At 44.6% G+C, this 23,507-nt stretch overlaps 2 protein-coding genes across 2 annotated transcripts in view; one reads left to right on the top strand and one right to left on the bottom strand.

Annotated features, from left to right (window-relative positions):
* ints3 (integrator complex subunit 3) lies at positions 1-22,732 on the top strand. The gene is made up of 29 exons (XM_033975081.2): positions 1-319; positions 1,039-1,122; positions 1,556-1,639; positions 1,899-2,012; positions 4,175-4,259; positions 6,283-6,349; positions 6,953-7,094; positions 7,652-7,781; positions 8,716-8,813; positions 9,322-9,513; positions 10,160-10,247; positions 10,760-10,839; positions 11,388-11,479; positions 11,574-11,680; positions 12,003-12,116; positions 12,756-12,885; positions 14,263-14,317; positions 14,702-14,805; positions 14,936-15,100; positions 15,280-15,433; positions 15,733-15,801; positions 17,934-18,009; positions 18,267-18,380; positions 18,601-18,649; positions 19,026-19,193; positions 19,547-19,647; positions 21,427-21,499; positions 21,616-21,784; positions 22,104-22,732. The coding sequence occupies exons 1-29, from the start codon at positions 236-238 to the stop codon at positions 22,179-22,181; spliced, it is 3,066 nt and encodes a 1,021-aa protein (XP_033830972.1). The 5' UTR covers positions 1-235; the 3' UTR covers positions 22,182-22,732.
* Positions 22,641-23,507, bottom strand: part of LOC117378357 (atrial natriuretic peptide receptor 1) — a 43,202-nt gene continuing 42,335 nt past the window's right edge. The window contains exon 23 of the mRNA XM_055225161.1: positions 22,641-23,157. Within this exon, the coding sequence (XP_055081136.1) occupies positions 23,021-23,157 (137 nt within the window). The 3' untranslated portion in view covers positions 22,641-23,020. The remainder of the gene's footprint in view (positions 23,158-23,507) is intronic.

Raw genomic sequence — 23,507 nt, forward strand, 5'->3', positions numbered from 1 at the left:
TGCGTGTTCCAGGCCGGACGGTGGCGGTGCTGCCCGGGATCCTCTGTCTGTTCTCGGCTGAAGAGCTCTAGCGCATCGGCGCAACTCAAACCAAGCCCCGAGAGCGAGTTCCAGAAGCGGACAAAGAGATTCACACATTCCCCTGAGACGCACCGAACCGGGACAGAACCACAGCCGGGACTGACCCGGAGCGAAGCCGCGGCCCCGGGAGCACAGCCCGAGCTCCGCCGCGCACATGGAGCCTTCCCCGGCCAAAGCCAAGCCCCAGGGCCGGCTGCTGCTGTCCACCCCGCTGGACGCCAAGGACGAGCTGGAGGAGGTAAGCCCGAGCCCGAACCTGACCCCGAATCTGCGGCTCTGTACCGAGCTCCGGGCTGCTCTGAGACGGACTGACTCGGGGTAGAGTCCGGCCGAACTTTATAAAACTTTTATCCTTTAAACTCGCTGAAATGAGCTAAAGGCTAACCGCTAACGGCTAGGTCCTCTGACAGGGATTAAGAGGCTCGACCCGGGTAAACCTCACGGCCCCGGGGTCGGGGGTCGGTCTGGACTCAGTACCCATCCTCGGGGCTTTGGAACTTGTTTCGGGTCAGAACAGAGCCGTGGCTTGGTCTCATGTCCCGGTTTTGCCCGGTTTAACCCTGGATGTTAGCCTAGCATGCTAACAGTAGTAAACAGACAGAAGCGTCAGCTGAAACACCCTAGAACTTCAAAGAGAAAAAGCTTTCCTCTTCAAAGTAAAAACTGTTATATCTCGTTATTGCAATTAAAATGGACACATGAAATGCAGCCTTTCTTTTAAAATACAAAAACAATACAACTTCTTCATAACATAACTATTTATAGACAGAACCTCTGGCATTTGATTTTCTGGGCTCCCTTTCTATTAGATAAATAAACACTTAAATCTTAGTTCATGTTTCTGTTATGGGGAGCAAATGTTCGAGGACTGTGTAGGGATAAAGATTTAGAAACAAAACATCTTGTCTTTCTGTGATAAATATAACAGATTTTGTCCATGTTTATGTTCTGCTGCAGAGGCTGGAGCGCTGTGTGGGGATCGTCCAGTCTCTGACAAACGGACTGTCAGAGCGAGAAGCCAACGATGCTCTCACCGCCAACGTAAGGGCTGCTTACCTATCTCACCTGCCATTCACGAGTACCTCATCTGTCCCTCACCTGCCTGTCACCTGTTGATTACCTGTCCCTCACCTGTCTGTGGTTAACTTGTTATGGTGTTCTTTACCTGTCTGTTGTTTACCATGTGTTATTTACCTGTTGTGTTACAGGAGTGTATGTCTGTCGTGTTGTTTACTTCTGTATCACTACTTTCACCTGTTGCATTGTTGTATGTTTGTTGTTTACCCACCTGTAGTTTACTTGTCTGTTGTTTACCTGCAGGGGTGTTTCTCTTTGACTTGCCTGTCTTTTGTTTCCTTGTATTTTGATTATCTGTGTTGTTTTCTTGCAGGTATGTATGTCTGTTGTTTCTCTGTATCTCTGTATTATGCTTTTCACCAGTTGTATTGTTGTTTTTACATGTATTGTATTGCAGGTGTGTAAGGGGCAGCAGCAGCACGAGGAGGTGTGTTTGGGTTTGTTTACTCTGATCCTCACGGAACCTACCCAGGCACAGAGGGTAAGTGCAACTGATACCGCAATTGATACTACAACTGATACTACAACTGATACTACAACTTTTACTACTACTACTACTACTACTACTACAACTGGCACCACTACTGATACTACTACCACTGTGACTATAGTTGCTCAGAGGCTACATTACACAGATAATTTTGAATATTAAGATCACATTCTGGTTTACAGTTTTGACCTGAAAGTGCTGATTCATAATAGTAAAAATAAGACATTTGTTTTTGTGTGTTGGCCTTCAGAGCTACAGAGACCTGACCCTGGTCAACAGAGACGGCATGAATATTGTTTTGGTCAAAATGAACCAAATCCTGATGGAGAAGTTCCTCAAACTGCAGGACCAGCCACGAACACAGGTCCAGTATACTCCTCTACATCTGTTACTGCCGTACTACCTTAACCCTATAAACCTGTACTTCCAGCCATGCACTGGGATCCAGCTTACACCTGAACACACTTATTACCTTAACTCTACCGTCAGTCACCCACGTAGGTCCTGTACACACCTGTACCTACCTGTACCTCCCGAACCCTGCACACCTGTACACACCTGTAACCCAACTCTACCTCCAGCTGCGCACACAGGTCCCTAACACCTGTACACACCTGTAACCCTAACCCTACCTCCAGTCACACGTGCAGGTCCAGTTTACACCTGTACACACCTGTAAACCTAACCCTACCTCTTTTATTTTATCTTATTAAGAACAAATAAAAAATTGCTTTTAATATTAATTTCCTAAACTCGACCAGTTCAGACTTTTAATAAGTGACATTCAATGCAAAAAAAAAAATCCTTTCAAACCCTGAATTCTGCTAACCTTAACCTACAGTTGAAACCAGATGTTTACGTACACTATGTAAAAAGACAGATGCAATTTCTTTTTTCTCACTGTCTGACATGAAATCAGACTAAACCTTTCCCGTTATAGGTCAATTAGGATTACCAAAATTATTTAATTTGCAAAATGCCAGATTATTGAGAAAGATGTTTTAGACAGTTTTTCATTACATTCTTCAAAGTCAGAAGTTTACATACATTTCATTAGTATTTCGTTCCATTGCCTTTAAACTGTATGACTTGGGTCAAACATATTGGATATTCTTCCACAAACTTCTCACAATAGTTGGCTCAGTTACAGCAGTTCTGCAATGGGCCAAAATTCCTTCCAAGTTTGTGGTCCGCCTTGCTCGCACATGCCTTTTCAGATCTACACATATATTTTCAGTAGGATTGAAATTAGGGCTTTGTGATGGCCACTCCAAAACATTGACTTTGTTATCCTTGAGACACTTTTTAACCAGTTTGGCAGTATGGTTCAGGTCATTGTCCATTTGGAAGACCAATTTGTGCCCAAGCTTTAACTTCCTGGCTGATGTCTTGAGGTGTTGCTCGAGTATTTCCACATAATGTTCTTTACTCAAATGTAACAATGCTCATTATGGCCAAACAGTTACATTTTTATTTCGTCAGACCACAGGACATTAACTAATAATTCAAAAATTAAGGTATTTGTCCCTGTGTGGATTAGCAAACTGTAATATGGCCTTTTTGTTTCTTTTGGAGTATTAGCTTCTTCCTGCAGAGGGGCAAAGTGCGTTCATCTCTGGGACACAGAACCCATTTCCTTCCTAAGCGGTGTGATGGCTGGACATTTCCATGATCTTTATACTTGTGTTTATTAGTTTGAACAGATGAATGTGGTACCTTCAGGCAACTGAAAATTGCACCAAGGATGAGCCAAACTTGTGCAAGTCCACAATTTTATTCCTGATATTTTGGCTGATTTTTTTTGACTGATGTTGCTCAAAGAAGCAGTGTGTTTCAGGTGTGCCTTAAAACACAACTACAGGTGTGTCTCTAATAAAATCAAATGTTGTCAATAAACCAAAAGCTTTCAAAGATACCATGTCATCTGGGTTTTCCCAAAGTGTTTAAATGCCTAGTAATCTTACTGTGTGAAATCTTCTGAAATTGTCTTAAAAACAATTAAAAAAATTGTCATTATTCTGACATTTAGCAAATATAGGTAAATTTGGTAATCCTAATTGACCTAAAATTTTGTGATTTCATGTCAGACAGAGAGAAAAAAGCTCATGTGTCTTTTTATATAGTGTATGTAAACTTCTGGCTTGATTTAGATTGTGTAGCTGTTGTTGTTTGTCATATGGTTGTATTGATTCTATTTTCAGATCGTATGACTACTGTCGTTTTTCTTATGGTTTGTGTTATGTTTGTTTCCGGATGGTGTGACTGCTGTACAGATTAGAGGAGACACAAGCACAATATGTCTGCTTTAATATATAGTTATAACCTCTGACACCCTTGAATCATTGTTATAATTTGCACATTTTAAATCACAATATTGATCTAAAATGACTTAATAAAAGAAACAAGTCCACTGACTTCACTTTAGAAAACCATAGGAGAAGACATGTACCAGCGACAGTACATGCCTACTGTATAGACTAGAATAGTATGTTGTTTCTTATGGTTGTATTGATTATATCTTCACAGATGGTGTGGCTGGTGCGTGAGCTGGTGAAGACAGGCGTGATGGGTGCAGATGGAGTCCTGATGACGCTGCTCAAGCAGATCGCAGGTCAGAAAAAACCTCTGTACCACAAAAATTTGACATGATCAAGGGGCAAGGGCCAGATTTCCCTATTGATTACATTGTAATTTCCCATGAAATATCCAAAATGTAAATGCACAAATGGTGAACCTGATCATTTCTATTAGTAACTAGACCCTCTAACTTGCTATATTTCAACAAAAGTCTGCATTAAAACCATATTAATTTTAGGTGCTCCCATCTGTATTACATATTCTTGGCCTGTAGGTTGTGATGTCATCTGAAACCCACTGTTTTGAAGCAAAGGGCTTCAGACCGGTGGTCAGTAGTAGATCATTCAGATGGGTGCACTTTTACATAGTTTGGATAGAGCAACCATACCTTTATAAAGACTTGGCACATATTAGGTCTGTATCACGATGCAATTTGATACTATAGAGCAGGGGTCGGGAACCTTTTTAGCTGAGAGAGCCAAAAAAGTCACATATTTTAAAATGTATTTCCATGAGAGCCATACAGTAATTTTTCTCTGAATACAACTAAATGTGTGAATTTTTAAACAAGATTTTAGAGTATAAGAAGTCTATGAATGTATTGTTAATATTTTTTTAAATAACATGATTTGGTTTACGTTTGGTAATGCATGCAAATTAGTGTTAATATTTTAATGTTAATAAATTATGTTTTATGTTAATATTTGATTTATATGTATAAGCTACACTTGTTTTATTGCATTAATGTTGATTTCGGAAAATATCTTAGGATTGTCATTATTGAAGTTTTTACGTAAATATGTTACCGTCACTTTAAGAGCGATAGCGCGCACGAGGGAAAACAGCATGAGCTGTGATGGGCTCGACACACGGGCAGCGACTAGCGGCAGCTTGTCACGTCGCGCTTTGTTCCAGAGCAGATCGCGAGCCTCCTACACGTCTGATTGGCTGTTTATTTGGAGGGAATTTTGAGGTTAATAGCGGTAGATGGGGAAAAAGACGCTAAAATGAAATCTGGGTCCACCTTATTCTGCAGCTTATTGTAAAAACCCTAAATAAATATATATATTTTTTAATGTTGAATCAGTCTTTAATACATTTGGTTATTAGCCTCTATAAATTTATCTGAATTAACAAATTCGCGCATGTTAACTTACTACTCATATTCACCCTGGCACCAACGAGTTCACAGGCAGCTGCTTTTTTTGATATATCTCGGTAGTCTCTTTGAGATGTCAAAAAGAATTGGGAAATCGGACACCGTGAGTAAAATTTTCTCCTCCATGTTTCTGAAGTGGACAGTGCATTGGCTCGCCAATCAAACTCTCGCTGATTGGCTGTTGTGCGACAGCGATAAAAGTTGAACATTTTTAAACTTTCATTAGTCGCGTCGCAGGCCCGCGTGTGCACGTCGACATGCACGAGCGCGAGGTTTTCACGTGCACGACTTTCGCTTGTCGCGGAGGTGAGAGAGACGAGCGATTTTCGCAGTGTCGCACAGGTACCATTGAAAATAAATGGAGAGCGAGCGACGTCGAGCCCATTACCTGAGGCAGCGCGTAAAGACGGAGCCAAATGGTTTTCTTACCGTAGTATTGTTTATTTTTAAAAATTACTTGATTTGATTACTTCTGTATTTATGTATAATTTATTCATTACTTATTGTGTTAACAAATATCAGCTAAGATTTATCTGAGAGCCAGGTGCAGTCATCAAAAGAGCCATGTCTGGCTCACGAGCCATAGGTTCCTGACCCCTGCTATAGAGGTTACAGTGGTAGAATTACTTGCATTTGATTAATTTTTTGGTAAAAAACTTTTTATGATCATTTGTGCCAATTCAGCAGGAGGCTTGAGGGCCAACAAAAATTGGTCTGAGGACCACATTTGGTCCCTGGATGTCTGGATTACACAGACAAGAGCATAGGACTAAAACTATGACTAAAAGTAGATATTTTTTGTCAAATAATTAAAATTCAACCTCAATGAAAGGAACAAGTGGAGACTTTATTTGTAAATTCTCCTCACCTTTCTCCTCATCTTGTGTCTCTGTTTCAGGAGGAGATGTCTCCAGTAAAAACCTGTGGTTGGCTGAGAGCGCCCTGGACATCCTCCTTGACCAAAAGTATGAATATTAGATCATTATTTTAGACTTTCATAAGGATGGTTTGAATATGGTGGGAGTGATTGCAGATAAAAAAAAATGCATGGATGACATCTAAAACCTCCTCAGGCATGTTTTTGATGAAGGAAAAAAATTCTAACATGGTAGAAAGCTCCAAAAAAGTACATTTTGCAGAATACCTCCAGTCAGTGTGCCCATATTTGTCTGAATACATCCTGTCCACAAGAAGTGGGTGATGAAGAGTGGGTTATGGTCAAATGTGTAGTATTATTTTTCTATATTTATTTTTGTTAAAGTGTTACAATATTTTGTCAACAAAGTGGTGTTAAAGAGCCGGATGCAGTTATGTTTTATATATAGTTGTTAAACTGAGTGTGTACATATGTCCTGTATATAGACTGTATGTATAAATGAACATCGTGTTAGCCGCTGCATTCGAAATAAGGGCATGGGCATGGGTGCGCTTTTGGCTCGATCGACTTTGGCTCCAATTCACTTTCTATTGAAAAAATGTGGCCCCTCTATACCTGCTACTGTCAGGCTTGTCATTATGACCTTCAATGTTAGTATTAACCGGTACGGTATTATATCCTGCTGTTACAGAGAGTGGGTGTTGAAGAGCGGGATGCTGATCTCCATGGCCGTGTACACCTATCTCAGACTCATCGTGGACCATGGAGCTCCAAACCTCCTGAGCCTCAGACAGAAGGAAGTGGACTTTTGCATCTGCATGCTCCGAGAGAAGGTAGTGAACTAGGACTAGACCAGACTAGACCAGACTAGACCAGACTAGACCAGACTAGACCAGACTAGACCAGACTAGACCCGGGGCTCAAGCCGGGGCTCAAGCCGGGGCTCAAGCCGGGGCTCAAGCCGGGGCTCAAGCCGGGGCTCAAGCCGGGGCTCAAGCCGGGGCTCAAGCCGGGGCTCAAGCCGGGGCTCAAGCCGGGGCTCAAGCCGGGGCTCAAGCCGGGGCTCAAGCCGGGGCTCAAGCCGGGGCTCAAGCCGGGGCTCAAGCCGGGGCTCAAGCCGGGGCTCAAGCCGGGGCTGAACCTTAGAATTAGGTGAACTTCGAGAGAAGGTACTAAACCAGGATTAGACGAGGACAAAAATAGATCTAAAGCAGGGACTAAAGCAGGGACTAAAGCAGGGACTAAAGCAGGGACTAAAGCAGGGACTAAAGCAGGGACTAAAGCAGGGACTAAAGCAGGGACTAAAGCAGGGACTAAAGCAGGGACTAAAGCAGGGATTTTCTTTCTATTTATTGTTCTTTTGCCACATATTTTTCTGTCTTCACTGTAGTTCATGGAGTGTGTAGTGATCGGCAGAGACTTGGTGCGTCTGTTGCAAAATGTGGCTCGGATCCCAGAGATGGAGCTTCTATGGAGAGACTTGCTCCACAGCCCCCAGAGTCTGAGCCCAGGGTTTACAGGTAAACCTACACTATCCATGATCATTTTATAATACTACCAAGGCACACACACACACACCCAGACTTTGAGTCCCCAGTTTACAGGTGAGATCATAGTTATGTCTATGGTTGAGACAACATTACTATATTTGTCAATCTGGTTAGATTTGTTCCTGGTTATAATCACGGTCTCTCTTTGGTCGCTGATGTGGTTATGATTCCGGTCTAACTCTGCTCTCTGGTCTAGTCATGATCCCAGTATAAAACTGGAGTTAAACTGGGATTATAACCAGAGAGTAACTAGTCTGATTCTGGTCTCTGTCTGGTCTCTCTCTGGTCCGGTTATGGTTCTGGTCTCTGTCTGGTCTCTCTCTGGTCTCTCTCTGGTCTCTCTCTGGTCTGGTAATGGTTCTGGTCTCTGTCTGGTCTCTCTCTGGTCTGGTTATGGTTCTGGTCTCTGTCTGGTCTGTCTCTGGTCCGGTTATGGTTCTGGTCTCTGTCTGGTGTCTCTCTGGTCCGGTTATGGTTCTGGTCTCTGTCTGGTCTCTCTCTGGTCCGGTTATGGTTCTGGTCTCTGTCTGGTCTCTCTCTGGTCCGGTTCTGGTTCTGGTCTCTGTCTGGTCTCTCTCTGGTCCGGTTATGGTTCTGGTCTCTGGATTGGTTATGGTTCTGGTCTCTGTCTGGTTTCTCTCTGGTTTGGTTATCGTCTCTGGTCTCTGGTCTCTTGTCTCTTGTCTCTTGTCTCTTGTCTCTTGTCTCTTGTCTGGTTATAGTTCTGGTCTCTGTCTGGTCTCTCTCTGGTGTGGTTATAGTCCTGGTCCCTGGTCTCTCTCTGGTCTGGTTATAGCCCTGGTCTCTGTCTAGTCCCTCTCTGGGCTGGTTATGGTTCTGGTCTAACACTAGTCTGTCACTGGTCTGGTTATAATCCTTGTCTAACCCCGGTCTTTGGTCTCAGGGATCCTGCAACTGCTCACGGCTCGTACCTCCAGGAAGTTTCTGGCCTGTCGTCTCACGCCGGACATGGAGACCAAACTGCTCTTCATGACCTCTAGAGTAAGTACTAAAAATACTGCTGCAGTACAAGTACTACAGATACTACAGTACTGCTCTTCAAAAGTGAGTACTAATAATACTACAAATACTACAGATCTTACAGTAGTACGCTCAAACGGGTGAGTACTATAAATACTGCTACCCTAGTACTACACATACTACAGTACATGTAGTACTGCTTTTCATGACCTTCAGAGTGAATACTACAAATCCTATAGTCCACGTAAGAATAACAGAACTTTGTCCACAGATGTTCCAGATGTCTGGACTCTGAAAACTGTAGTCTGTGTGTGAGAGGTTTAGATTGGCAGCAGCATAGACAGCAGTACTTTTACTGTAGTACACTGTTCCTGTGGTTGTTACAGAAGCGTGTATATGATGTTTTCCCTCAAGCCTAGTTTGGTCAGCAGATGCGGCACAAGGGCTGGTTCCAGAGACAGTACTGTAGCTGTAGGAGATATAGTACTGTGTTTATAATTGCAACTGTAGTGTATATATGTGTTTTTAGGTGCGGTTTGGTCAGCAGAAGCGGTACCAGGACTGGTTCCAGAGGCAGTACCTGTCCACAGCTGAGTCCCAGTCTCTTCGCTGTGATCTCATCCGGTATATCTGTGGAGTGGTGCATCCCTCCAACGAAGTCCTGAGCTCAGACATCCTCCCACGCTGGGCTATCATCGGCTGGCTCCTTACTACCTGCACAGTAAGACCCATACAACTATGACTGTACTTCTACACCTGTACACCTGCACCGTAAGGACCACTACACACCTTTACTACTACACCTGCACCAGGAGGCTCACTTTAGTGATGATGGCTCTGGATGTCTGAGCTATACACCTGTACTACTACACTTGCACACCTCCTCTACTACACTGGATCAGGAGGCCCACTGCTCACCACCTGCACGGAAATGACTACTATACACCTGTACACCTGTACACCTGTACACCTATATACCTATATAGTTGTGCACCTGCACTAGGCGGCCTGCTTTAGCTCAGACATCATTCCATGATGGGCCATCGGATGGCTCCTCACTACCTGCACAGTAACACCCATACTACTACACCTGTGCTACTAAACCTATGGTAGTACGCCTGTACACCTATGCACCTGCACCAGGAGGCCCGCTTTAGCTCAGACATCCTCTCTCACTGGTGCATTGTTGGTTGGCTGCTTACTACCTGCACAGTAAGTAACTACTGTACATCTGTACTTGAACACCTGCATGAAGAGACCCAACTTCAATGTCCACATACAAAGACACAAGTATTTATGAAACTCCTACATGTAAACATGCCTGTGTGTGTGTCCATATATAAACACGTATGTGCTTGTGTGTTCAGTCAAATGTGGCTGCGTCAAACGCCAAACTGGCCCTGTTCTACGACTGGCTCTTCTTCAACCCTGAGAAAGACAGCATCATGAACATTGGTGAATATAACGTTTATATTTCAAACTAATATCTTACACATCTGTACACATGTAAGCATACAAACCCACACACAGGGACAGCATTATGAAAATTGGTCAGCATAACATTTATATATAAATAAGTAAACGTCTCTAACACATGTATATTAACCCAAGCACCGAGACAGTATCATGAACATTGATGAATATAATACCTCTATAACATACTGTAATATTTAAACTAGTATCTCTAACATACCTGTATACGTGTATTTTTACCAAACACAAGGACAGCATCATGAAGATCTGTCAATTTAAACACATCTGTGCATATAAAACTAATGTCTGCCCATATTTTGCAACATGACTTCTGTCTGACTTCTGTCTGACTTCTGTCTGACTTCTGTCTGACTTCTGTCTGACTTCTGTCTGACTTCTGTCTGACTTCTGTCTGACTTCTGTCTGACTTCTGTCTGACTTCTGTCTGACTTCTGTCTGACTTCTGTCTGACTTCTGTCTGACTTCTGTCTCAGAGCCGGCGATCCTGGTGATGCACCACTCCATGAAGCCTCACCCTGCCATCACTGCCACTCTGCTTGACTTCATGTGCAGGGTCAGTCTCTAAGGTGTTCCACAGTGTGGCATTATGCATATCTTGCTCTGTCACATTTCTTTCTCTTCTAAATCATCCCTTACTTCTTCCCTCCTTTCTCCCCATCTACTTCTTTCTCACCTCTTTCTCTCCTCTCTCCTTTCTCTCCCTGTCTCCTTATTTCTCAAAATCATTCTCACTTCTTGCCCCTCTTGTTCCTCCTCTCCCCCTCTCCCCTTTCCTTTCTTTCCTTCCAGATATTCCTCACTTCCCCACCTGCCTGTCTATTTCTCACGCGCTCACTCTTCTATTCTTCCCCCTCCATCCTCTCTGTCTCTCCTCTTTCTCTCTTTTTCTCTCTTCTCTCTCTGCCTCTCTCCTTTTCAATCCTCTCTTCTTTTTCTTCTTTTAGATCATCTCTCACTTCTTCCCTCCTCTATTTCTCACTCCACTCTTCTTTGTCTTCCAGAGCATACCTCTCTTCTTCCCCTGTCTCCTCTCACTCTCCCTCTCTCCTTCTCTCTCTCACTTCTCTCTCTCATTCCTTTCCTCTTTGTCTTCTTTTTCAGATCATCCCTCACTTCTTCCCTCCTCTGGAGACTCAGGTGCGTCAGGGCGTTCTGAACTCTCTCACCTTCATCATGGAGAAGAGAGTCCTGGCGTGAGTGTTATTATTTAACCCTATTGTGTGTATATCTCAGGCACTTTGCTCCTATGTTTATACCTGTGTTATACTCTTGTCTCTTGTATTCCAGGCACTTGGCCCCTCTATTCGATAACCCCAAACTAGATCGGGAGCTCAGGGCCATGCTGAGGGACCGGTTCCCAGAGTTCTGCAGCGCCCCCTCTCCCCCCACTGAAGGTACTGCTTTGTCCTACTGTCTTCTGTTCTCTCTCCTAGCCCCTCATTTCTTAACGTGTAGCCTCCCTTTTTGTCTCCTAACTCCTTATTTCTTCTCTTCTCATCTCATATCTCCTTGTCACCTAACCCCTTGAATTCTTGGTTTCTCTGTCCTCTCTTCTCCTCTCCTAACCTCTCATCTCCTTATTTCCTTGTCTCCTCAATGAAGTGTGAGTACTCTTCTCTTCTTCTTGTCTCCCTCCTAACCCCTTGTCTTCTTGTCTCCTAACTCCTCATCTCTTTGTGTTCTTGTTCCTAACCCTTTATTTCCTTGTGTCCTCAGTGAAGTGTGAGGATTCTTCCCTGTTGGACTCTCACCTTTTGGACAAAGATGAGACGTGTTATGACAACACAGAGGCCGCGTTTTCTGACGACGAAGAGGAGCTCAGCACTAAAGGTACAATTACTATTATTAATACTGATAACACTTTTACCACTGCTGCAGTACTAATACAGTCCTTTAGTACAATCAAGGAGGATCCCCGCACTAAATACACTATGCTCTCTAATATTACAATAATACTTTACCACTTTACTATAACTCGTTCTGTTGCTTGGGTCTGGCCTGATCTTAAATCAGACCTATTCTGCAAAACCTTTCAGAGCTTTTAAACATGTTATAGTTTATTATCAAGACTCCATTTTGCCGATGAACCCCTGTTTTCACCTCCACCAGTACACGGCCACTGTGATGTGCTTGCGTTCGTCTCCAATTTTATTTTCTCATGATACACGTAGGATTCGGCAGTGTCACATAGTCATTTTGCTACAGTTGGGGGGAGGAATCTGCTGCTCGCTAGTGCAGTCTGCAGCTATCCATAGAAGGCGGCGACAGCATGTGGCGCTTTGTTGTGATGATGTTTATGGCAACTTCGACTCCCATTGGACACCACATGGAAGTCAGGAGACTCTTAATATTAGTCAGTAAAATGTCCAAATTATAATATAATGATCCACGAGTGTAACTGTATAACAGACATATGGACAATAGGCCTACTTTAAGCATGATGATGATGATGAGTCAATCACGTCACAGGGAAGAAGCGCGAGTTCCGGTTCCATCCAATCAGAGAGGCCGTGGTGGAGGAGCCTGCTGACATCACACCCTGGCTTGACCAATTGGAGGACAGCATGAAGGACAAAGTGCAACAGCTGCAGAAGACCAGGTACAGGGTACATGTGACATGACTGGTCAAAGGTACAGGGTCATGTGACATGACGGGTCAGGTTTTCATCATATTAGATGTAATTAATTTGTCTTTATCATAATGTATTCTATATTATATTCAATTCAATTTATTTTTGTAAAGACCAGTAATGATCAGTCGCCTCTTTGGGCTTAAAGTAGAACTAAGTAACTTAAGAAGTAGTGCTCCCCCTACAGGTCGTAAACAAAAAACACAACAAGATGTCTCAAAGTAAAATAACATTACCCACCATTCTTATACATGATCCATCTTGTAAATATATTGTGTACATGCTCTGTGAGGCTTGACACTGGTAATGACAGTGACACCACTGTCATTGTCACTGTCAGATGTGGTTTGAGTTTGCCAACGTTTATAACTATAACCAGAACACAAAGTTGTTGAAAGTAAATACAGCCTCAGACTCAATCAGGATTGACTGACAATCCTGATTGCCAACAAAGAACACATGAGCAATAACATCGGCAGCTCTGCGTCACCCTTGCACCCTTCTTTCCTTGAGCTTCCCATTCCTCAAACACCATTGATTTGCATGTGAGCTCTGGCCCTGTTCGATTCACGTTTTCTTGTCCTTGCGTCAAAGGCTTTGTCTGTTTTTTAGCTGTGCCAGGGCTGATACCTCACAAATGAACACTGGACATTTATTCTTGCAGTGAAGTGTGGACAGTGCTGGTAAGGGGTGTGTCGCTAGCTCTGTTACCTGTGTGTATGTTGAGGTGCTGTAAAGCAATTTGTCTATCGCAAGAACGAGAACAGACTCCCAAGAGTTGACCGTGGGTCGGTGGCAACAAAGTTGTATGTCTGTTTTTTCCGCTCAGAGACAGCTGCGAGAGACAGAGGACCCTTCAAACACTCCAAAATCATCTTTGTAACCACCAGTGGGACATTAAATAAGTTAAAAAATGTTACTTGGTTTTGCTTTAACAGGATCAATGTTTTAACCAACAGAAATCCAACAGTGAAACAGACATTGGCCAGTGACAGACATTCATGCATAGAAAACAAGCAAATGGAGAACTGTCCCAGAACTCCCCTATCTTTAGACCCTCCATCTTCAGGAAAAGCAAACAAACAAAAAAAACAAAACTGTAGGCATATTTAAACATTTTGATTGCCATTCACCTGATCACCAAAGTGATGTAAATCCAGGAGCGTTGGCGCCAAAGTCAGCAAGAGGTAGCAACCAGCGGAGAGAATTTTGTCTTTATGGATTTGGTTGTTGCTGGACTACTATAGTTTAAGTCCTACTACATATACCAGTAACTATATCTATAGCTCAGATTCTATGTAAGGTCTATGTGATCTATGTATTCTAAGGCTGTGTGTTTGTTTCAGTGACACAGAGACTCAGTGTGAAGTGATGCAGGAAATCGTCGACCAGGTCCTGGAGGTAAGAGCGCCCCTACTTTCATCTTCTGTCACCCACACTCACCTACACTTGTCTGCTGTTTGTCTCCTCTCACATGTGTCCTTGTCTCTTCACATTTCTCTTTGTCTCCTCTTTTGCCCCCTAATCCCTTGTTTCCTTCTCTCCTTCTCTCCTTTCCTCTCTTGTTTCCTGAAGATAGGAAAGGAGAGAAGCCTTTGGCTTTGGCCTGTTTATTTCCTCTTGTCTCCGCACACGTCTCCGCACACGTCTCCGCACACGTCTCCGCACACGTCTCCGCACACGTCTCCGCACACGTCTCCGCACACGTCTCCGCACATGTTTCCTGTCCACATATGTTTCCTCTCATGTCTCCTAACCCCTTGCTTCCTTCTGTACTCTCTTCAGGATGACTTTGACCAGGAGCAGATGTTGGCTTTGGCCTGCTGTTTGTCGGAGCTGTTTAAGGAGCACTTCAGAGGAGACGTGTTACCGGACGAGATCACAGAGGAGTCAGTACTTTTAATACTATTATTACTTCTAGTACTATTACTATACTATACTAATCTGTGGGGTTAGTCCTGGTTTAGTCCTGGTCTAGACCCCGTTTTAGTCTTGGTTTCAAATCTGTTTTCTCTCCAGGTCTCTAGAAGAGTCTGTGGGGAAGCCCGTGTGTCTGATCTTCAGGAACCTAGTACTGATGCAGGAGGACAACAGTGGCTTCTCTGTGCTCCTCGACCTCCTCGCAGAGCTGTACCAGAAACAGCCCAAGATTGGATATCACCTGCTCTACTACCTCAAGGCCAGGTGAGGCTTATACTGCGCTTAGGCCGCGCTTTGGCCCGCGCTTTGGCCGCGCTTCGGCCACGCTTAGGCCACGCTTAGGCCGCGCTTTGGCCGCGCTTTGGCCGCGCTTCGGCCGCGCTTAGGCCGCGCTTTGGCCTAAAGGGGTGTGGTTATTATGGTCTTGTTCCTGTATTTTGCAGTAAAGCGGCAAACGGGAAGATGCTTCTGTATGAGTCGTTTGCTCAGGCCACAGCGCTCGGTGACCTCCACACCTGCCTCATGATGGACATGAAGGCGTGTCAGGAGGATGATGTGAGACTACTGTGTTTCCTCACACCTTCAATCTATACTGAGGTAAGTACTACAGGAGGGCATCTGATACAATCTGACACACCTGTTTAATGATGGACATGGACAAGGCCAGGAGGATGATGTTAGAGTGCTCAATTTCCTCTCCCCATCTATATACATAAGTACTGTAATGGAGGGTATCCGAAACTATCTGACACACACGAGGGCATCTGTGTTAAAAGGCCCACGTGAGGCTGCTTCCTCACTCTGCTTTACTACTCTACTTTTATACTGAGGTAAGTATAAATCTAGAGTAGTAAAAGGCATGTTTGTTAGAATGAATGTGCTAAACTCCTCTGTAGTTTCCAGATGAGACTCTTCGGAGCGGGGAGCTGCTCAACATGATCGTGGCTGTGATAGACTCCACTCAGGTACGCCTCCTGCAGGACCACACCTGTCACTGTGGGTCACACATTTTGAAGTATGATTATATTTCTGAAGAGAATACAGATAAAAATAATATTGAAACTAATGTATGCCACTGACTAAATAACTCTGAAGTAGAATTGTCCCAAAAAAAAAAACATCCATCCATCCATTTTCTTCCGCTTATCCGGGGCCGGGTCGCGGGGGCAGCCGTCTAAGCAGGGACTCCCAGACTTCCCTCACCCCGGACACGTCCTCCAGCTCCTCCGGTGGGACCCCAAGGCGTTCCCAGGCCAGCCGAGAGACATAGTCCCTCCAGCGTGTCCTGGGTCTTCCCCGGGGCCTCCTCCCGGTGGGACATGCCCAGAACACCTCCCTAGGGAGGCGTCCAGGAGGCATCCTGAGTAGATGCCCGAGCCACCTCAGCTGGTTCCTCTCAACATGTAGGAGCAGCGGCTCTACTCCGAGCTCCTCCCGTGTGACCGAGCCCCTCACCCTATCCCTAAGGGTGCGCCCGGCCACTCTGCGGAGGAAGCCCATTTCAGCCGCTTGTATCCGCGATCTTGTCCTTTCGGTCATTACCCAGAGCTCATGACCATAGGTGAGGGTAGGAACGTAGATTGACCGGTAAATCGAGAGCTTCGCCTTCCGGCTCAGCTCCTTCTTTACCACAACGGACCGATACAGCGACCGCATCACTGCAGACGCTGCACCGATCCGCCTGTCAATCTCCCGCTCTATCCTTCCCTCACTCGTGAACAAGACCCCGAGATACTTGAACTCATCCACTTGGGGCAGAGACTCTCCACCCACCCAGAGAGAGCAAACCACCTTTTCCTGGTCGAGAACCATGGCCTCGGATTTGGAGGAGCTGATTCTCATCCCAGCCGCTTCACACTCGGCTGCAAACCGCCCCAGTGCCTGCTGCAGGTCCTGGCTCGAAGAAGCCATCAGGACAACATCATCTGCAAACAGCAGAGATGAAATCCTGTGGTTCCCAAACCAGACCCCCTCCGGCCCCTGGCTGCGCCTAGAAATTCTGTCCATAAATATAATGAACAGAACCGGTGACAAAGGGCAGCCCTGGCGGAGTCCAACATGCACTGGGAACAGGTCTGACTTACTGCCGGCAATGCGAACACAGCTCCTGCTCCGGTCATACAGGGACCGGACAGCCCTTAGCAAAGAGCCCCGGACCCCATACTCCCAGAGCACCCCCCAAAGGACACCACGAGGGACATGGTCGAATGCCTTCTCCAGATCCACAAAACACATGTGGACTGGTTGGGCATACTCCCATGAGCCCTCGAGGACCCGATGGAGAGTATAGAGCTGGTCCAGTGTTCCACGACCAGGACGAAAACCACACTGCTCCTCCTGAATCCGAGGTTCGACTATCGGTCGAATTCTCCTCTCCAGTACCCTGGAATAGACCTTACCGGGAAGGCTGAGGAGTGTGATTCCCCTGTAATTGGAACACACCCTCCGGTCCCCCTTCTTATACAGAGGGACCACCACCCCGGTCTGCCATTCCACAGGCACTGTCCCCGACCGCCACGCGATGTTGCAGAGACGTGTCAGCCAAGACAGCCCCACAACATCCAGAGACTTGAGGTACTCAAGACGGATCTCGTCCACCCCCGGAGCCTTGCCACCGAGGAGCTTGCCAACCACCTCAGTGACTTCAGCCAGGGTGATGGACGATTCCGCCTCTGGGTCCCCAGTTTCTGCTTCCTCCTTGGAAGACGTGACAGTGGGATTGAGGAGATCCTCAAAGTATTCCTTCCACCGCCCGACAACATCCACATTTAAAATGTAATAAATAAATAAATAGCAGAATGAAACACTTTAGTACATAGTTTGTGTCTATAATTAGTTATATATTCAACCCTCTACAGCTCAAATCTAACCATAGAACAGAAAAAAAGTTCTAAAAGTTAACCAGTATATAGAAAAAGAGGCATAATAAATATTGACCCGAAAATAATGGTTCCATTTGTTGTGTGCTGGACGATAACTCGATATAGTAATTATTGTGACAGGCCTACTGGTCACCTGTACCTGCAGGAGCTGTACTTATTGTGTTATAATAATAAGTGTTATAATATTGGCTCAAATATTTTTTGTATCTGAACAGCTGCAGGAGCTCATGTGCCATGTGATGATGGGAAACCTGGTGATGTTCCGGAAAGATTCTGTCCTCAACATCCTCAGTGAGTTTGGACTTGTGACCTCTGACCTCTGCTGTCTCATTAGAGTGGACCTCATTGTGAATACTGTCAGCTCTGACCTCCTTAGAGACCATTAGAGTTATTTATACCCTGTTATACCGTGTAGTACTGTGGTGATGGGTGTATATGTGTGTTCAAACATTTAGTCATGGTGAATACTCTGTACTGTTTTACTGTATTAATCCTCTGACCTCTGACCCCTTCCTGACCTCTGACCTTCTCTTGATCTCTGGTTTCAGTCCAGTCCTTAGAATGGGAAACGTTTGAGCAGTACAGCACATGGCAGCTGTTCCTCGCCCACAGCATTCCGCTGGAGACCATCATCCCCATACTGCAACATTTAAAGTATAAAGGTAATTACTACTACTACTACTGCACTTGAAGATGTCGTTCCCAGTACTGCAGCATCTAAAGTATAAATGTAAAAAGAAGTACTACTGCTACTACAGCAGCACCTCAAGTATAAAAGTAAGAAGTACCACTGATATTACTACTACTGCTACTATTTACTACTTCTCCTCCTCCTGCAGTATTGGAAGTAACTTGATATTTGTTACATTTTCTTTGTTCCAGAACACCCCGAGGCTCTGTCATGTTTACTACTGCAGCTGCGAAGAGAAAAGTAAGAACCAATCACAGAAAAGAACGCAGAGATAGGAGCCAATCACAGACAAGAACACAGAGACGGGAGCCCAACAGAGATAAGAACAGAGATGGGAACAGTTTAGTTTATTAAAAAATCTACAGTAAAAACCTTTTGAAGCAGTCCTCCAAGGTTAATGGAGAGACAGATTCATAGAACTGAAAACCAAACAGGGACTGCACTTGCCCACTCATGTCTATTACTGTGTGCACTTGAACTATTCCAGCTTCTTTATCATACCCCCTTTTACTCTCTCTCTCCCCCTCTCCCTTCCCTCCCCTCTCTTTCCATCCTCTCTTCTTTCATCTCTCTCTTTCTCTCTCTCTCTCTCTGTCTCTCTCTGTCTCTCTGTCAGACCTTCAGAGGAGATGGTGAAGATGGTGCTCTCTCGCCCGTGTCACCCCGAGGACCACTTCACCACCAGCCTCCTGAGACACTGGGCCACGAGACATGACGAGACGTTAGCAGAACATATAAAAGCTCAGCTCATCAAGAACAACAGCCAACCACGCAAGAGACAGAGGTCAGGACTGAACCAGGACTGAACCAGGACTGAACCAGGACTGAACCAGGACTGAACCAGGACTGAACCAGGACTGAACCAGGACTGAACCAGGTTTGAACCAAAGGCCTATTCCCTGAAGTTGAACTTGTCCTGGATAAGTGTCCGCATAAAGTAACCCTTGAGCGCCTCTGGATATGGTGAGTTGTGGTATGGTTATACCACAACTCACTCTGTCAACCTTAGATTTTCTGAAACACTAGCATTAGTTTTAATAGTATTTACAGTTTATTGTGTCCCAGTTGCCACAGTAGCAGGAGGGTTGTAGTAGTAATTATAGTAGTAGTACTAATGCTACTTTGGGTTTTTCTCAGTCTTCGCAGTAGCAGCAGCAAACTGGCTCAGCTGACTCTGGAACAGATCCTGGAGCATCTGGACAACCTCCGACTGAGCCTCTGTAACGTCAAGAACAGCTGTAAGGTTTATTTAAACACACTATTAAAGGGCCCATAGTACACAACTTTCCCATCTGTTATAATGTTGTTTCCTCATCACAAACATACTAGAGGTAAGATCGGGCCTAAAAAATCCAGCCCGACCCGACCCAGGCCCACGGGTATTAAAGCCCGACCCAGCCCGAGCCCGACCAATTAACTTGATTTGCAGGCCCGAGCCCGAAGCAAACCCGAAATTTCATATTTTATTTGTGAGGATAAATAAAAAAAATAAAGAACCAAACAAAGTTAAACATGCGTAAAAATAAGCCTAGTAATAAAAAATCTTCGCCACTAAAGGTACGTTCACACCGGTGCGTCAGGTGCGTCGCGTTCACATGCAAAGTCAATGGTGAACGCGCGTCTTGACCACGCTGCGTTTAACACGCGCGTCCACCATTGGCTTTACATGTGAACGCGACGCACCTGACGCACCGGTGTGAACGTACCTTAACTACTGAAAATGGTCTAAGGTCCTGACAGCAAAAGTCCACGCACTTGTCTGTGATGGCCTGCTTAGCGCGAAGAGGTGCGGTCTTTGGGACAAATGATAATATAGATGTTTGACGATCATCACTTTTGCCAGTACAGCTGTTTAAATGCCTGCTCAGTGTCGAGGTGCCAGTCTTTTTGCTCTCGTATGAAAGCAAAGCGCCACATTTACTACATTCAGCGAAGCCAACGCAAGTTTCTGTAGCATTTTCAACAATCAATTTGAAGCCACACCTCACTCTTGCCGGTGCGTGTTTGCCTTTTCAGTTCCCCTGTCTTTAGTTTATCCTTTACTTCTTGCTGCTCCATATCAGCGATACCAGGTCTAAATAGATGCGGACTTGCGGAGGGGAAGAGGGGGCGTTCACGTGCGCAGAGTATGCTCTGGCTCTGCGGCTCCTGTTTAGTAGTTAAATAGCAATTACCTTACAGCGCCTTCTCTGTTTTATCCAAATTATTATTTTTTTTATAACAAGTATTCCTAAGTTTAGTATCCACACATCGTTTTAGTATACATTTTTATAAACATATTTATTTTAAAAAAGTCAGGTAGAGAGAAGCCCGAGCCCGACCCGACCCGAACGTAATGATTGACATTTTAGGCCCGACCCGGCCCGAAATTCGGGTCGGGCTCGGGCTCGGGCTTAAGATCTTACCTCTAAAACATACATACAATTGTGTTTTGTTACATTCACACATGTTAAATGCACAAACTTAGAGAGTATTTAGAGAGTTATTCTCTCAGACAGAAAACACTCTGTTCCACCTTGTGATGTCATGTGGCAATAGAGGAAGTGCTCCACTGTGTTTTTAAACTCCATACACCTTCACTAGAATCATTTGGAGAATTTCAGTCCTGAAATGTTCAATCCCTACTGAACTAAATGAAAAAAGGAGTTGTTAACTTGAAAACTACCAGTTCATGACATCACAAGGTTGAACAGAGCATTTTGAGCTTTGGAGATGTAGACAGACTAATAACAAAGGGTTACTCAAACATTTTCATTCACACATTTCACAGCATTATAACCTGGCTTAAATTTCACAAGAATCCATTGTGTGTAATATAAGACCTTTAATCATATCAAGAAAAACTTTTTCACTTTTCAAGGTTTATCATTTTAATTATTATAGTTGGTACTATCATTCAGAACAAAGGCAACTGTAAGGTTTCATTTTTAAGGTTTTATTACTCAAAAAAAAAAAAAAAATCAAATGTCACAAATGTTTTTTTTTGATAAATATTCCTATTTTGTTCCTTTCCTTAGTTTTCTCTCAGACTCCGATTCTTCAGGCTCTGCAGCACGTTCAAGCCAGCTGTGATGAGGCGCACAAGATGAGGTACTACTACTACTACTACTACTACTGATAGTACTACTACATATATTGATTTTGATCGTCAGTTACAGTTCATGATGACAGAATACTGATTATACTTCCTTTTGTTGTGGTTTCAGGTTCAGTGACCTGTTCTCATTGGCCGAGGAGTTCGAGGATGCTCAGAGCAAACCTCCAAAGTCTCGAAGAAAAGCGGCAGCCGCCTCTAGCCCCCGCCAGAGGAAAGGAGCGGCTCCGCCCACTGCCACTGCGACCACAGAGGAGGAGAGCGCCAGTAGCAGCGCCTCGGTACCAAACAAACGCGCACTCTCACACACACACCCCCACACACCCCCCACACCCACACACACAGAGGAGGAGAGAACCAGCAGCAGCACCTCAAACACACACAGAGGAGTGCATCAGCAATAGTGCTTCAGTACAAATCTAACGCACCCTCACACACTAACGCCATCCGCCCCGAACACACATTTATCTTCTCTGATGTTTCCTCTAATGCCTCCTTGTGTCCTCTCTACTTGTTTCCTGTGACGTGTCCTTGTCTACTCTGATGTCTCCTCTCTCCTTGTCTCCTCTAATGCCTTCGTATGTCCTTGTCACCTTTTAGGAGGAGGAGGACTCCAAACCCAAAGCTCCAAAGAGGAAGAGGAAGGGTTCATCTGCAGTGGGCTCCGACAGTGACTGATCATCCAATCAGAGCAATGTGGGCTCTGTAATGGCCAGTGGCAGGCATGGATCATGTCGAGGGGAGGAGCTTAGCACAGACTGTTTTGTTTTTAAAGACTAAACTGAACTCTGACCTCAGAGATGCACTGTTTCCACAGCAAACGGTCCAAGTGATGGCAGATCTCCCGTGATGCACGGTGGCTGTGTTTTTAGCAAACTGAGAAAAAGGAGAAACTGAATCACAACAAGGAAATAAGGAGACTCTCAACTCCTCGTCTCCCCTCTTGTCTCCTTGCTCCTCCTCTACTTTGTAGTAGAACTGAACTCTCTTGAGGTTCTTATTGTGAAGGGGCTGCACTTCCTGCTGGATTCTCAGCACAAAATGTTGTTTTCATAAAGATCTTTTCTTTAAAATGTGTCTTTATTTTAGTTTATTTGTAATTTTCTGACTGAAATAATCAAATGTGAAACAACAAAACACTTTAAAAATGTGATTTATTACATGTATGTACAAAACACAAAATCAGCAGTTGAGTTTGAAAGAAGGCTGTCCTGGCAGAATCCCTGTTCAATCAAGTGTCTAGTCTTTGTTGTCCTGGTCTAGTTCCGATGTAGTCCCAGATTAATCCTGGTCTAGTCCCAGTTTAGTCATACTTTAGCCCTGGGTCAATCCTGCTTTAGTCCTGCTCCAGAAACCAGTAGAATCGCATTTTAGGCCTGATTTACTCCGAACTAAACCAGGATTGGTTCTGTCCCAGTCCAGGTGTCAGTAGGTCCTGGTCTAGTCCTGCTTTAATCCTGCTTTAGACATGGTCTTGTCCTGGTCCAGTCACAGTTTAGTCCTGCTTTAGTCCTGGTTCAGTCCCGGTCCAAGAGCCAGTAGGTCCTCATGCGTCCCTTTCCTTTGACTTCAATGTCTCCTCGCGGCTGAAGGTGAAACTCAGGAAACTCGGACAGAATCAAACGAGTTGCCTCTGAAACGTGGATCTTCAAAGCTGCAACAGAACCATAGGAACAGGATTAGAGCCAGGAACTGAGGAACATATCTCCTTTCTTGTCTCATTTCTCTCCATCTCCTCGTTAAGTCCTAGTTTAGTCCTGCTTCACTACTGGTGTAGTCCTGCTTTGAGGAACCAGGGTCATAGTTGGGACTTGTGCATGTGCTTTGTATATGTCCTTTAAGAATTGAAGAGAGTATTTAAAATCTATGGGGTATTAACTGCTAAGACATGACATTTATATCACTATTTTACTTTTGAATTGTTTTGAAAATGCTATAGTCGCCCAAGTTTCACTTTAATTTTTGGCACTCTATGCCCCTCTTCCCTTTGCTCCCTGTCACTCC

This window comes from Periophthalmus magnuspinnatus, chromosome 11 (genome assembly GCF_009829125.3).
Source record: "Periophthalmus magnuspinnatus isolate fPerMag1 chromosome 11, fPerMag1.2.pri, whole genome shotgun sequence".
Taxonomy (NCBI): Eukaryota; Metazoa; Chordata; class Actinopteri; order Gobiiformes; family Gobiidae; genus Periophthalmus; species Periophthalmus magnuspinnatus.

Coding starts and splice junctions, on each gene's coding strand:
- ints3 (XM_033975081.2), top strand. CDS start 236: ATGGAGCCTTCCCCGGCCAAAGCCAAGCCCCAGGGCCGGCTGCTGCTG. Junction 7,095..7,651: donor TCTGCATGCTCCGAGAGAAG/GTAGTGAACTAG, acceptor TCTTCACTGTAG/TTCATGGAGTGTGTAGTGAT. Junction 7,782..8,715: donor TCTGAGCCCAGGGTTTACAG/GTAAACCTACAC, acceptor CTTTGGTCTCAG/GGATCCTGCAACTGCTCACG.